At 39.1% G+C, this 16,309-nt stretch overlaps 1 protein-coding gene across 4 annotated transcripts in view; it reads right to left on the reverse strand.

The window, feature by feature from the left end:
• The window catches only part of CDH13 (cadherin 13), a 518,714-nt gene that overhangs the window by 333,616 nt on the left and 168,789 nt on the right, over positions 1-16,309 (reverse strand). For all 4 annotated transcript variants that reach the window (XM_075039933.1, XM_075039934.1, XM_075039932.1 and 1 more), the window contains exon 3: positions 8,868-9,076. In XM_075039933.1, coding sequence (XP_074896034.1) covers positions 8,868-9,076 — 209 coding nt within the window. The remainder of the gene's footprint in view (positions 1-8,867; positions 9,077-16,309) is intronic.

Consider the following 16,309-nt stretch of genomic DNA (forward strand, 5'->3'; position numbering starts at 1 on the left):
TGTCATTCTTATGCTGAATATTTCTTCAACTTGCCTATTTCCTCTAGGTACTGAAGAAAACTAGCTGTAAAATAAGATGCAAAGGAATGTTCTTAAAAGCAACAGAATTGGTATGATCAACAAATAAGGAATTTTTAGGTCCAGAAGGAGCCATCTGTCCTTGCAGTGGCAGAATCAATTCTTGGGGGAGGACAAATGTAGATTTTTATCCTGTGATGCTCCATTAAATGCTTAAGATGTGTGCTGAGATAGGTGTTACTGTAATAACCATAATAAATGTTCCTTCAGGTTTGTGAAAACCAGCATGGAACTATTGGGGCAATCATTAGGGATGATTATTGATGTCTCTGATGGAGAGAAATGACTAAACTCTTACTCAGGAAATCATCTTTTCATGTGAATAATTTCTCCTATTACAGCTCTCTCTCAAATCCACCCTGTTTCTGGAAGCTGATGGAAAAAGCTTATAGGGGGGAAACATGAGCAATATTTTGTTTTTCTGACACAAAAAAGAACCTTGAGTTTAGTTTTGAACACAACTTAGTTTGATCTCCTCTTGGAACTGTTTCTGTTCCTTAATAAATCTGAGGTATCACTGGTGAAACCGGGGTACTTGTCATACACTGACTGCACCATTCCTGCATGCCAGATGAGAGAACAACCATGGAAGAAATGGACAATTTTTTCTTCTGTACTAGAAGTCTCACAGGTTCTTCTGGTTTCTGTAATATCTCTTGTTCATTATGGATTTGAGGACATTAAGGATGTCATGGCAATTTTAATATCATATAGAAATCACCAAGCCTTTTTCCCAACTCCCTTATTTAAAAAAAATCACTCCGTTCCTATCCTGATGTGAAAAAGTATTATGAAATAAGTATCAACAATAAAGATATCTATGCAAATACCTCTTTTTACAGATGTGTATATATACATATAGACATGCACACACATATATTCTGTGTACTTAATAGTTACACTTTAAGGATCTTACAGGATGAAAGCCACTTTATAAATGAAAGATATTACATATCCTAAGAGACATCTACTTATCCTTTATGATCTTGTTTAATGTTCTACTAAATCATGCTTAGCCTGTTGCTTTCCCACTTATATCCTCATTTACTACAATGAATTTTAAATTTAAACCTTTTCCAAACGGTTCTTTTAAATGTCCCCCACACCTCTGGCACAAATTTCCTCACAACTTCATCAGACTCTGGAGATTAACACATAGGATTGGCATAGTTTTCTCTGTGTCAGAATACTTTTAGGCTGGACTCAGAACAATAACAATTTGAAAAAAAAATATATGTCAGTGCATGATGGTTTATCACTCATCCACAAAATTTAGTGGATTTTTTTTTTTAATGGATAAAGGACAGTCAGCATCCCAGATCATAAAAAGAAGCTAATTCAGTTCAAAATGTCTTCACACAACTCATCTACCATTCAAACTCTCATAAAAATATTTTAGGGGCAAGAGGTAAATAGGTATTTTCTTGGCACTCTGTGCCAGGGTGAATTTTAGTTCAGATAAAAGACTTCAGCAATCTTTGAATAATCTCTCTCACAAAGATTTATGGAAGCTTTGCCATTAAATTTTATGGATTAAGGATAAGACCTAAGTGTGTTTTAAAAGAAAATAGAATAAAATTGGTTGCATTCCAGAACTGCATTTGGTTCTAAGCTTCCACAAAAATCTTAAGTTTGCACCAGAAGCACACCAAGCAATAATGAAAGTGTCCTGTGGATGATACCTGTTACTGCAGGGAAAACCGAGAAGTCTAAATACAGTTCAGGGCTTGAAGGAATTATGATTTTTATACATTTTCTAAAAAAATGTGTTCATTTAAAAGTATTTTTGCCTGTCATTTTTCATTAGTCTGTTAATAATTTGGAATAAGTAACAAGGTTTGGTTTGCATTTGTTTCAAAAATCACCTCATTTCACCTTTGAATCACTGTTAAATGTATTCTATACTTGTCTTAGCTCTACTTGCTACCAAAAAGCACAAAGTCCCTTTTCCTGGATAAATACATCCCTAGCTCACATAAAATCTGAATGTAGATTACTCATAGAGAAAAGCACTGAACATTCATGGAAGCTAACACCTTCTTGTTTCACAGTCAATTATTCATGTTTCCAGTCTATAAGACCATTTTTCTCTCCTTAAATAACCAAGTACTTCTCATTTACATGCTGAAGTTGTGCACTGAGGGAAATAGAAGAAAAGCTAGCCCACACGTTTGATCTAAGCATTTATACATACAGTGAATAAACTTACAAGACACACTTTGCCCAAAAAAGGAACATTAAATTAATGAAAACCACCAGTGGCTCATGTTCTTTATAGTATTTACTCTGGTATTCAACACAATATGTAATTGTTGCTATGGCAACTGCCACATCTCTTGGCACCATAATAATTCCTAGATAAATGGATCTTTGTCAGAGCAAACTCCAAAGCCAGTGTATATGAAACCTGCATTTCTTTGGTGGTGGGAATCTGCAGAGTTAAGTTGGAAGTATAAATTCAGTCCAGGCCTGAGGGAAAGCACAAGCCTATCAATAGAGGTGAGGCTCTGCTGCAGAGCTGAGTAAAAGCAGGGAGCATGGCTATATGTGAAAAATCATAACCGCTGTGTACTGCCATGGGACTTGCAGGGTCACTCAGAAACAGTCCAGCAAAGAGGTACGGGAGTCATGTCCGTACAGCACTGTCAGACAAAACTCCTGCTTTGAGGGTTTGATCTAAAGTCTGCTGGAATCTGATTATTTCAGCAGGTTCTGGATCAGGCTGAAGGATAAAAAGGGAAAATAGGTGACTAGAATTTCTATGGAAAATAGCTTATTTCAGTGGTTAAGGGGATTTCTTATTTAAAAGGAGCTTTTTGTTGTTCCCCCAACAGCAAGTGGTGTGCACAGAGGATTTTTATAAAAATATAGCCAAAAAGGCAGCTAAATGATACTACAGAATGACCCATTGATGAGAACAAGCTCTTGCTTTCATTGACATTAATTAAGATGTATTCTGTGAAACCTGCAATGTAGCATTGCAGATTTCAGAAAAAAAAAAATTGCATCCTTTCACTGGTGATTAAAGCAGGAAAAAGTAACTTACCAAAATATCATCAACATACAGGTATTAAGTTCTAAAATCACTTATACCTCAGCTTTTTATGCACGAATTCCAAGTCAATAGGTGTTTGCAGTGTGATAACGAACGCAAGTAAAAGAAGTAATAACAAGTTAATCATTTAACAGCTAGTAGAACGTTACTATGTTAAGCTTTCTGCCAAACTGAACGCAAAAGTGAAAAGATTAATTTTCTTTTGTTTGCTCTTTAAGAAAACCCATCTTTATATGCCTGAAGAACATCTTCATATCCAAAGGCAAAATATCTCCACAGCTTTTCTGAAAATGGTATTCTATAAACCGTTTTGATCAGTGTAATAACTCAGAAGTGTATCGCAGATATTGATGTACCTCTGTGACTTACTCTATTTTGTGCCTTAAAATCAAATGCAAAACATGGCATTTTATTTATGCAGTGCATTACTTTTTGCAGCAACTGCTATATGCAAAATCTAATAATATGAAACTCTTCTTGCCTGTTTGTCAATATCTCATATGAGAGTCCATCTTCATACTTTTGCACAGTCATTCTCAGCCTATTAGGAACTCTATTCTAAACTGAAAAAATGCTAATATACGTTAATGAGAATGATTGCTTGCTATATCAGAGAGACTGGTTCTTGATCTTATTTTCCAAATAAATTATTGAACTGCCAGTTGACTAAACTCAACTATTCGCTTCCTTGCGTGAATATTTTTTCTGTGAGAGAATCCTGATTCATAGTAAGAGTATTGATCCTTTATCATCTGTTTTAAGGCAGAAAGCCATACATATAGGATTTAAGGCTCTAGGCAGTTTTTATCTCATATCAATAAAATTTGCAATCTCTATCCTGCAGGGATAAAGTAGAGAGTAAGACACAAACAAGAAATGCTAACATTTAAATCCAAGGAGCTTAGTTTCATTATTTCTGTTTGATACTTTAGGAAACAGAGGCACAGGCGTAAAGCAACTTGCACAAACACATACGTCCAGGCAGTGACTTAGTCGGAAACAGAATTCAGGTCTGCAAGGTAGCTGGGGAAGTTTTTGGCCCAGCTGCCTGTCCTGTCCCCGCTATAATAAACACAGCAGGATACCGATATCGGGAAAAGCAATGGTTTGACAAAGGGTAAAGTAGAAGCAGCATATATGACTAGCCCTCTAGCTGTTACAAAGGGGACTGGACAGAGTAGCAGGACTAGAGCAACTTCATTTCCTTCAATCTGAGCTACTGCTGGAAATTATTTTAAACTTTCATTGTCTACAACATGCTGTCTCAGGGTGTGCTCCTCCCTCTTATCTCTTCTTTTCTTTCTCTTATTCCTTTTCCATCTAGTGCCTGAAAAGTGTCCTGAGGGTTTGACAATTTTATATTTAATCATTTCATCCTTCTGTACAGAAGACCGCTGAGCACCATACAGTGAAGTTACCACCAGTCTGGAATTTCTGAATACCTGCGTGCCCTCTTATCTGCTTTGGTGCCAGACTCTTGATATCTCACTCCCCCCGTCCTGTGTCTGTGATGCTGTTAACAAGTAAAAGTTCTAAATAACTCCCTTTACTGGGAGGGGGGGAGCTGCATTTTGGGGGAAAAAAAAAAAAAGCAGAGAAAGATTGTTTCCCAAGGTTTTCTTTTAGCTCCCAGTGTACTAAGAGTATATTCATTAAAACCAGCATTAGATTACAGAGGGGGAGAAGGACTAGCAGACAACCATTTTATTTAGGCTTGGAGGACACAGTTCAATTCCCAGCTTGTTGCCTTTTGCAACTTACAGTCTGTTATGAGACTCTACAAAAGATTGGCTATACTTTCTGCCTTCCACAAAACCACTCAAATAAATCCACTAATGTCTGGTCAAATGCTCAGAGCTGATGGAAATTCCAACTTTCAGTTGTCCTACTATTTCCATAAAAAAAAGCAGGGACCAAGAATTGGATAAGACATGAATTAAAAAAAATAATTATTGCAACTCATCAGCTCAGTCAGTTTTTTCCCAACTAGGGCTTGCAAGTGATTTATTTTTCCATCAGGGATCTGAACCATCGCAATTCTGTGAATTATTCAGAATGAACCCAAAGTTCATTGTGGGAATCCCGGGTAAATCAAAACATTTCCTTGTCTTTTTTTAATATCAGCAAGCACTCAAGTCCTGACTGTGTAAAAGGGTATTAAATGAACATTGGGCAAAGCAGAGCACAAGCACAGATGTGTGTGTCTCACCAGCACTACCCCATGGTCAATGCAAATGAACTTCATTTCTTTCCTTGAGTGCTCTGACTACCTGAGGGTACAAGTGTGTACGCACATATAACTTATTAAAAAGATGACACACAGCAATATTACACCTTCCATAGGCCCATAGCAACTCTTCTGTGCACCCGTATTCCACACGCCTCTCAAAAACAACAGCAGCTTTTTTGAGAATACTCCCCTCTGTCAAGACAGACAGAAACCAATATATCTAGCAAAAATCATAGGTGGAAAGGGGCACTAATAGCAGCTTGTAGAAAGCAATCTAACTAAATCTGATGGACAGATTTTTGCTCTCAATAGCAGGTATGCATCTCTGTAGGTATAGACATTCATGGGTTTTAGGGCATTTTGCAAAAACATCCAGACATCTGGAAAAGCAGCAGTGCTGTACCTGCTTTTCTGTCACCAGACCCTGCAAAAGATTCTGCGATCAGAGAGCAACAGCCAAGTTGGCTGATGAAGTTGAGGAACCATCTATCTTCTCATACTGTAGTCATGGCCACCCTTTGATAGAAAGCTGCAGGCTCTGCAGATCTAATAGGCTTCTGGCAGAAGATTATGAAAACATGCCCTTCGGACTCAAAAAGAAGAGTTAAATAGTAAGCGGTATTCTAACAGCCACTGACTATGCTATGGCCATGAAGTTAATTTCAGTTAATCACACAGGACTGATCAGTGTGGCTAGCTGGAATCTTCCCGCCTCTTCACCATGAAAGAACCACACCCCTCCACCACTAGAATACCAAAAGCTTTTCTGCACACTCCAGATTGCACCTCTAAATATTTTCAATATTCATCTAAAGAATGATTGGTAGCAATCAGAAAGTTTTAGGAATTATGCTATCTCTTCCTAGGCTCAGACTGCCAGTCAGCACATTAGAGATCATTGTTGTCAGTCATTTCCAAACATGTTGGGAATCTGCAATTAGAAACGTTAACAATGGGATTTCACAGATGTAGGTTACATGCTTTCAGGCAGTTGCTGGCAGTGGGGAAATACTTAAGAACTACTTATCCCCTAATTAAACAAGGTACTGTACTCTAAGTACTGAATGCTTCGCAGTGTTCTAGCATGTGCTCATCTTAACCCTACAGAATTATGCTGAATTACAAAGGCTCCATCTGAGCATTTCTTAGCCAAGACTCCTTGCATAAACAGATGGAGCAGTTCTGCTGTTTCCACGCTGACACATTTAGACTGCAAAAGTACAGGATTAAGTTCAAATTTATCATAAAATCACTTTAGATAGGACGCTGTAATCTTTATATCCTTCTCAAGTATGACAAACAGACAAGACTGTCTGCGTTGTGTTTAAAATAGGCAAACAATAGCTGAAACGGTTGGTAAAAAAATATTGATTTAACAGCTACAGAGTGCTGGCTGAGGCCAGAGTAGGACAGCCAGCCCCAAAGATCTTTATATTCCCTTGAAGAAGGGGATGATCCTCACTAGATGGATTTCCCAGGACACATTAATGCATCATGTAACTCCCAATAGCACTGCAGACACCAAGGATCACCATACTAAAAGGGTAATCTTCTAGTTATGAGCTGAATATCAAAATCCATAAAGAAATGATGAATGCAGGTAGAGACGATGCAGTGATATTGCTTTGAGGAGTCACCTATATGGGAAGACTGGCAAGTGGCAGAATGCGCCAGATTTGGACTGGTTTTCTCTCTCTGATGCAACACGAAGAGATTGGAACAGAATCCAGGAGTGGGGCCAAATTGGACTTGGCTTTTGAATATAGTCTGGTAATAGATTTCAACATTAGGCATCAATTAATATTGCTGGAACATTTTGAGGGGAGACTACCCAGAACCCAAGTAGGACATAAAGAGAAAAGGTCACCAACAAAGCTACGCCGTAGTCTGCGAAAATACACATCTGTTAATTCCTACTCATGACAGAAGATTTCCCCTAGATTGTAACTTCCATAGAATATCTCCCCTCCAAGACATTGAAGGGCTGCTTCTCTAAGAAAACCAGAATAAAACTTCAGAATATGATTCTCAGAGAGTGAGATCTTTACACATAAACCAATCCCCTGAAGCTTAACTCCAGACCTCCTGTCAGAGATGTCTCAAACTCCTCTGTGGTTTCAGTAACTTTGAACTGGAGAATGAGAATCCCCGTTTTGAAACTGCTCCTAAGATTTCAAAACCCGGAGTGAAAACAAAATCATTTGAACATTCTTGTGAATGCACAAGAAGGAGCATGCCTTGCTAGTTTGAGACACAGGACATCCAAGTGCCCAGCTCCTGCAAGTGTAGCTTTCCAACTCTGAATTTGGCAGTGCATGGTCCTAAATCCACATCTCCACCATGTAAGAGACTCTCTCAAGTATGACATTGTTAAAATTTAAATTTGTGAAGAAACAGCATATTTAAATAACATTAAATTCCTTTTAAGTGTTCTGATCAGCTCTCTGCAGTTACACATTCTGGTACTTCCTCTCCTGCTGGCAATCTATATTCACATTGTGTGCTGCTTAAAGTGCAGATCAAAACCTTTCCTCAGCCATGGACTTTCAGAAGTTTGTTCAATCTTTCTCCTAAAACTAATTTATTTTTTTTTTTTAGTGGAAGACTTAAGTTATACTAAGCTACTGTTGGAAATATAATGAGAATGCTAGCACCCCAAAGTCTAAATACCAAAACAAGACAATAGATGAGTCATTTTTATCAAAACTTCTTTATACTTCCTTGAAATTATAGGTCTTTAAAGGTACCAGGCTTAATTGCCTAGTAAGCCACTGTCTTGCCTGCCTCTCTCCTAAATGCCATGACACAGAAGTGAAGGCTATCTCACATTTCCTTTTGTTACTTTTATGGGTGTGAAGTAAACAATCAATTTGTGAAGCAATTTTCCCCCATAGTATGTGGTTAGTATTACACTGAAATTCAGAAGTGGAAAAGAAAGAACAGTGTCCACTTCAGTGGACAGAGTGGAACAAAAATCACTAGTGTATAGAGACAGAGTGTAAATATGTGTTGCTGTTTGTGTGCAAATGTTTATATAGTTTAACACATAGCAATATCAGATAAGCAGACCTATATGAAAATTAAAATTCCACAGCATAGAATTCATTCTCACCTACTTAGGCTTGGAATGAATGTGAAGGGTCTGTAAATTCCAAATTACATATTTAGACTATGATTTTCCATTTTCAGTTATGGCCAAACTGTGGTTATCTGGCATAATGTACACCAGAAGAACCAGTCAATTTTGATACTTGGGCTCTTTCATTTGAATCTATTCTCTATGAACGTTCAGCATTTACACCTGAAGATGTAATACATCTTCCAAAACCTGGAAAATTTGTATTTTAAGTTAAACTAAGTGCTAAAAAGTTAGAGCAGTATCTGAATTGAAGACTGATTTTCACCTCTGCTAACATTAAAACTGCTTACAGTCCTACATGGCACATGTAAATATCTAGCAGCATCTTCTTGGCACTTTGTTCTAGTCTTCTGTATTTATCTTACCTTTAATGCACCATGTTTTTCATTTGCTCCAACAATCAAAATTTCTGCCATATCCTCAGCATGCTCAGACCTCGCGTGGACAAACAAGGCTCTGCCAGCTTCTGATATATTCTTTAGTGCAACTAAAGACCCATCACGTTCCACCTTAAAGTCTGGGTTAGAAACTTCGAAGTTCAATTTGTTATTCCCCTTGCAGTCATCAAATTCCACTGGGGGGACAAAAAAAGAAAAAAGAAAAAACACAATTATAAGTATCCACTTTGGAAGATAGACTTCAAACATCTTTATGTTATTGGCTTGTCTACAGATCTCAGGAAGAAATCTCTCCCAACGTAAGGGGAAAAACTTTCAAAGAAGCTTTATATTTGCGTGACTTTAATTCATAGACAAATCTTAGGAATATGCACTTTCGGAAGGATGAAGAGATTTTGACCATACTAATTGGGGAAGTAGGGGATACACAAAATACTTTGGACGCGAACATTTTGTGATCACTCAAATCAAATGCACAAAATACACACCTAGTTCTACAAATGGGGCAGTAGCAGTAGAGACCTTGTTATCTTCCTCATCGTAACCTGGGATCTCTAAAGGCTCTTCTGCTGACAAAGTGGTTTCAGATATCTAGTAAATCTTTATGCTTGGAATTCGTTGTTTACAGAATACTCAACCTCATAGTCTACTTCAAAAGTGTTACACAACAGAAAAACCAAACTATAACATTTTTCTTACTACCTACCAGGATCGTGATATAGCGCACAAGCTGCACTATCAGTATAGCTAAGGATTATGAGAACTTTTAATTAAACAGTAGCTGTTAATAATCCTGTTTCACTTTACATGAAAGATTTAAAATATTTAGGAAGGCTGACAAATAGAAAACTGTCTCTAAAGTACAAAGGATTGAGACTTTGCCTCAAGTTCCTTCTCTGAGTCCAGTAGATACACTTTGCACAAATACTGGAAAAAAACACTAGTGATGTAACTACCAGCTATATGATTAAGAGGTCTTCACCACAAACTTGTAATTGCTAAGTAAACTTTTCAGGTTTTGACATCTCTGAACAATATATTTGCATGTGAAGGGGTTTTTTTTGCAGACAATCTGTTCTATATTCCCTACCTGCTCCTTGAGCTGCTATAGACTTTTCACTTATCTGTATGCTCTCGCTATTTTGATTTTATATTTCAGTTCTATTGGATCTTTAAAAACTGCATTACACTTTCAGAAATTAATAAACAGGGATACAGATCACAGAAGATCAAAGAATGGAGTTTTACTGAAAATAAAGCACTTTGCATAATTGTTTAAATTCACACTACAGACTTATTTTATTGGGTCATTTTTTTAAAAGAAAAAAAAAATCCCAAGTTCTCTCATAACCTGGCCAATACCTAAGCTTTTCCTGACTATGTAATCTCTGTAACTGGTCTTAAAGCACAGACAATCTCATAGTGGATGGCCACAAAACAGTCCTGGGAAGTTACACAGAAATCCTCTTCATCAAATTTTGCATCTCTTTCCAGACATACCAACTTGAAGACAGGGCTGCCAGAGGACCTTGTGGAGGTCCTTCCTCTCTGGGCATTCACTGGGATTGTATCCCAAAGTAAAACCACCACAGGGAAAAAGAACTGTTGCTTGTTCCAGAATTAGAATACAACTTCATTTTATGACAAATATTGATGAGAAAGTTTAAATTAATTAACCAAATGAAAAATTATCGAATGCCCAAACTTCAGAATAAAGCAAAGACTATGAGACGTGGGACACTATTTGCCACATCAACAGTGGTAGGTTGACCTTGGGCTGCATCCTGACACCCACCCAGCCACTCTCTCACTCCCCCACCTCAACACTACTGGGAGAGAAAATCGGACACAAAAGCTTGTGGGTCAAGATAAAGACAGGGAGATCGCTTACCGATTACCGTCACAGGCAAAGCAGATTTGACTGGGGGAAAACTAATTTAATTAATTGCCAATTAAAATAGATTTGGATGGTGAGAAGAAGACAAAATGAAAACCACACCTTCCCTCCCTCCCGCTTTTCCCCAGGCTCAGCTTCACGCCTTCCTCCCCAACTCCTCTGCCTCCTCTCCCCGAGCGGCACGGGGGTTGGGAACAGGGGGTTACGGTCAGGACCTAATGGCTGCTCTCGGAGGTTCCCTCCTCCTCACACTTTCCCCTGCTCCAGCCTGAGTCCTCTCCAGGTTCCTTCAGGACAAACCCACCTGCTCTGTGTGGGGTCCTCCGGGGGCTGCAGGGAATTGCTGCTGTGGTGCCTGCAGCCCTTCCTCCTCCTCCTCCTCCTCCTCCTCCTCCGCCCCCGGGGTTCACGCTTCTCTCTCACACTTTTTTCCCCTCACCCCCAGGCAGAGTTTTGCCCCTTTCTTAAACGAGCTTCCACAGAGGAACCACCACCCTCGCTGACGAGCTCAGCTGTGCCCTGTGCTGAGGCAGCTGCGGAACCGCCTGGAACCACCCGGAACCGGCTGGAACCGGCCAGAACCGGCTCTGTCCAGGGCGGGGCAGCCCCACCTCTCCTCACAGAGCCCCTCCAGCCCCCGCTGCCAGCACCCGCACACCCTGTACATCGACAAAGGCATTAGGAGCCTGAGGTGGGATTTTAAAAGAATGAAGTTGCGATTCTGTGAATTTGTGCCTGACTATCCTCTCACTGAGACGAGTCCAAACTCCATAGTCACCAGAGTCTCTTGCATAAAAATTATCCCAGCACCTGTAGGATCTCCTTCTGCACAAGTTTTAGTCTTGCTTACATATTTTTAACTAAAAGCTGCTCCCATTTCCTCTGTTTTACTTGAAGGCAAGTGAACTATCCTTGGATTCACACTGGGATAACAGACAAGAATTTCATCACCCCATTTTCCATCCCTTTGAATTTTGCAGAAAGCAAGGAGGATTTATAAATTAAAAAAGGAAACAAAAAGCTCTTCCCCTCAGATACTCCAATCCCTCCAGACAAACCTATCTCAGTCTGCCATGTCACAGAGCCCTGCTTGCAGAGTCTTACACTGCAGTAGAATCAGGAGGGAAAAACAACACAGAATTTGGGAGCCGTAGCAGTTTAAAACAATTTCGCAGTGCTCAGACTGTGCTGGTGTCCATGCTGCTCTCCAAGGCTAGGAACCACTAGGAGAAAGGGTCTTGTGCTAATGGTAGGATTTTGATGGAAGTCTCTCTGTTAGCAAGGCCTCCCTGGTGTAAAACCACCTGTTGCAATTTATGTTGGTGATCTGACAGGCATTTTAACAGATTCACTGCAATCTCCTAAAGCTATCAAGCCACAAAAAAGACAAAATTTTCCTGTCACCACAAATGTGAGAAGTTGAAATTCTCTATTGTGATCACTGTACACATCGCAGCCTTGATGAATTATGAGAAGATTCTCTTTTAACGTATTCTTTTCCTCTCTTAAAACAAAACACACACCCCACACACACCCCCAAAAAAAAAACCCACAACCAAACCAAACCAATGAAACAGGGTCTTAGGAAGGTACCTTGTTATACTGAATAAATATGTACTTCTCATATTCAAAAACTTCTGGTAATCTACTCTCTATTAATAGCTTACAACTGGAACAATTTGGCATCACTGTCTGAGAAATTGTCAGGAGTAAAAGATGAAAAAAAATTAAAAGAAAAGCCTAACAAAACTATGATAAATAATCACTTGAAAACAAACAAAGTTCAGAGCTATAGCATCACCCAGCCAAACACTACAGGTCACATTCAAAAAGACTCCACACTGTGTTGTGCTTCAAGAAGAGGGAAGAAGCTGGCTGGGAGTACACTTCTCCCACCTTGCTGCTCAGCACTCACAAACCTTGAGATTCCTGCATTGCTGCTGCGTGCATTGCAGAAATTCAAAGGCCACATGCAGATTTGACACATGGAATCAGGAGAAGTACTTGGATCTATATTCCCTTGGAGGTACGAATTTGACACTTTAAGACCTTTTATATTTTGCCCATCTATTGACCTTGCTTTATGAAACCCTGCAACTTTTACTAAGAAGGGCAGAAGCAGAGTTCTTTGAAAGTGGGAAACTGTTTTCTTACCATATCTCATCCAAAAGCACTGATGCTTTCAATTCCCAATTCTACCACAGAAACAAGAGTATTTGATGAGGTTAATAGCAAGGAGAGGGAAAGAAAATGAAAAGGCTCTGAGAAGTACTGATATGTAGGAGAGAAGTTAGAAGCGGGTGGAAGCAGATGTAGTGATCATAAGGATAGAGAGCATCGAAGATTACTTGGACCAAGGGCCAACAGAGGTGAAACTGAAGCCAATTGTTAAGAGACCTGAAGAGAACTGTAGCCTTAGATAAAATCCCTAGTCTGAAGTTAGGGGCAAATGTGAGCTTTATCAGAATGATGATGTTTCCTGGACTGGGATGACCAGGGAACGTCACACGAGATTGCATTGCATTCCCAGTCGTTCTCACGATGCCCCTCACTGGGAACATTTCTTCCTTAAAACTCATGTGGCTTCTGGGGAAAAGCCATTGCAGATACCCAAAATTTGCAGTACTTGAGCTGCCTGTACCAGGCTCTAGTAGCAGCTACATAGCCTACGGAGCTGGCCTCGGCCACACTTTCCTGCCCTGCCAGGCACTCAGGAGAGGTCTGAGGAGTTTCAGCTTCATCAGTTTACTCAGATTTCCCACCTGTGGCACTACACCTATCTCTTAAACCTACACATTGTTGATGATCTAAAAAAACACAGCCTGTTAAATATAGGGCAAATAGGATTTTTAGTTCTTATTCTCTGGTGAAGAAAACTTGCTTTGTACACAAAGCCTGTGTACAAATCTCTACGTATAATCTATAATGAGTGATTAATGAATTACTCCTCATGTCCTCCAAGTACTAACCAGTATAACAAGAAACTAGACAGGGCTTTGTGGATATCAGTTGTAGGAAGGTTCAGATGGATATTGAAGAAGCTTTCCAGCTAACCGTGAAAAGAGGGTGCTGAGGACATGCTGAATACCTACCATTGCAAGGTTTTAACACGAGGTTAATCAAATACCAGCTTAATCCCAAATCCCTCAAAACCAATCTCAGTACCTGATCCTGCTTCAAACTGAGAGGATGGACTAGCTGGCACCTGAAAGTCTTTTCCACACATAAAAGTTCTAGATTCAATTACTTTCCCTGTCCTTTCAGGTAATGTAAAAGTCTACCTATGTGGAGTTCATTCAAGAAAAGAAAAACTACAAAAACGCAGTGAACCAACCACTGTGTCTTACTACGCAGCTTACTCATCTAGCTGAGTCCTGGATACTGAACTCTCTCCCAAGACTGAAGGAAATTTGGGCATGGGACTGAGAACTTCTGAGTAAAAAATGAGCAAGCACACACAAGAAAACAAAAAACAGCTCAGCTTCTCAGTGGAACAATCTAAATGATCAAAAGTGCCAGGTTTCAAGAAGAAGGTATGGATGTCTCTTTTCAGAAATAAAACATCCCATTACAAAGAGTTCTTCCAATAAGATCTTTTCAGATTAATATTTAAACAATCCCCAGGTACCGAAAAAATAAAAGCAGTTACCAAAATCTGTCAATTGGATGGATAGCGCATGCTCCAGGGAGTCTGCCAAGGTTCATGGAAAGAAGAGACCAAACCATCTGGCAGTCTGCCTAAAATGAAAAAGTGGTCTCCCAACATATAACGCTTCACTGCTTGGCAATCATGATGACGTATGATCATTATGATGTACAATGGTGTTTACGATACTCATGCATTCGTCGCAGATAAGAGGTGTGAGGAAAGCCATGAGGTGGATAACTGACATTATTCATACTACCCAGCTGTGTTATAACAGATTGGACAAATGACAGCCTGATGAGAGTGGCCACACACACTACAACCTCCCATGTCCTCCTGCACACTCACTTAGTGTTAGAGCTCAAGGAGTTTAACTAGATTGTGAGGTCTTCAGAGCAGAGGCCACCCGTTCTCTCTGTATCTGTACAGCACTTGCAACAAAATGATTCACATTTGGTGCTCAAGGTGCTACAGCAGTGCAAAAAAATAACAGTAACTCTTCAGCTATAGCCCTAAACTAAAATTTTGACAATGCTACACCAGACATGACTAGTGATTGTGTCTTGTTGTCAAGAACTCAAAGGGCAATTAAAACAGTGATCCAATATTTATTTACATGAAGGTGGAATTCTTCATTGATTGATGCATATACAACTCTTTCGATGTTCCTAGTCATGCTCCAGCTGCCAAATGAGCATCTTTATTGTGCTTAATATGCCACATGGTATGAGACAGGCTTCAAAACTCCTTGCAAGCAAAATGAAAATACCGCCAAGCGTCTCCCAATGAAAACCAACATGCACGTCACTCATCACCCTCTGTTCATTTCTCAGCCTCCTATGTTAGACTTTTACTCGTTTCTGTAGGACAGCTTATTCACATGGGAATTGTACAGAATATTTCTGTCCACCAAGCAATATTTATTAGTAGTAATACCTGCATGAATCCCAAGGCTTTAATTGCTGACTTTGAGCTTATCGTCATCAAAAGACCTGTTGAAAAAATGATTCTTGCGCAAGATCCCAAGTCCATTACTTTAATGATGGGAAACTGAAGTTGTGGTTGGAAATATTACCCTTTATAGATCTCAGCAAAAAATCTCAAGTTCCTGGGATTCATCATTTCAGTGCACCCCATTCTCACTTTATGATATACCACATACGTGAGGTTTCTATACAACTGTGATATTTATGATAATGAACCACAGATGTTTTAAAAAATACCATTTTAAAACATTGAAAGGTTAGCAGTTGGATTTCTCATAAACTATGTAAAAAGAAAACAACCTGAAAAAGATTTCTCATATTCAAAAGCATATATTAGGCTGATCTATTCCTCTTCCAAAGTATTTTTTTCCAAGTTTAATTCTCAGAAGTTTAATTTGTTTTGAACAGAAATATGGAATCCCTAATTTTCTCTCTGACGAAATCTCAACAGAGTTATTCTGAATAATTAAATATACATATTTATCTATAAGCACACAAAACCTTACTCTCTATGTTTCTATGTACAGGTATTCGTATTTTTATGTTAGCTAATGATAGCTAGCAACAAAATGGCTCCTCAGTGAGTAAATTTCACATTGAAAATGCACGCCAAACACACACACAGGCAGACTTAATTACTCTATCAATAAAGGTTAGGATCCTTTTTGTAAATACAACCTAGCCTTGTTCATACTAGTGGGTATTATAGCATCAAGCAAATATTATCCTGTGCATTTTTTCTTACCCTTTTTAACAAATAACTTTAGATCATAGTGAAGCCACAAGTTGGAAGCTATACCTGTGAGTGGTCTAGAGATGCAAGAAAAGTACGTTACATTACAGCTGCACAAAGGCAACTTAAGGTCCCAGCCCAGCAGGG

The sequence above is a fragment of the Buteo buteo genome, chromosome 11, assembly GCF_964188355.1.
Source record: "Buteo buteo chromosome 11, bButBut1.hap1.1, whole genome shotgun sequence".
In the NCBI taxonomy this organism is placed as follows: Eukaryota; Metazoa; Chordata; class Aves; order Accipitriformes; family Accipitridae; genus Buteo; species Buteo buteo.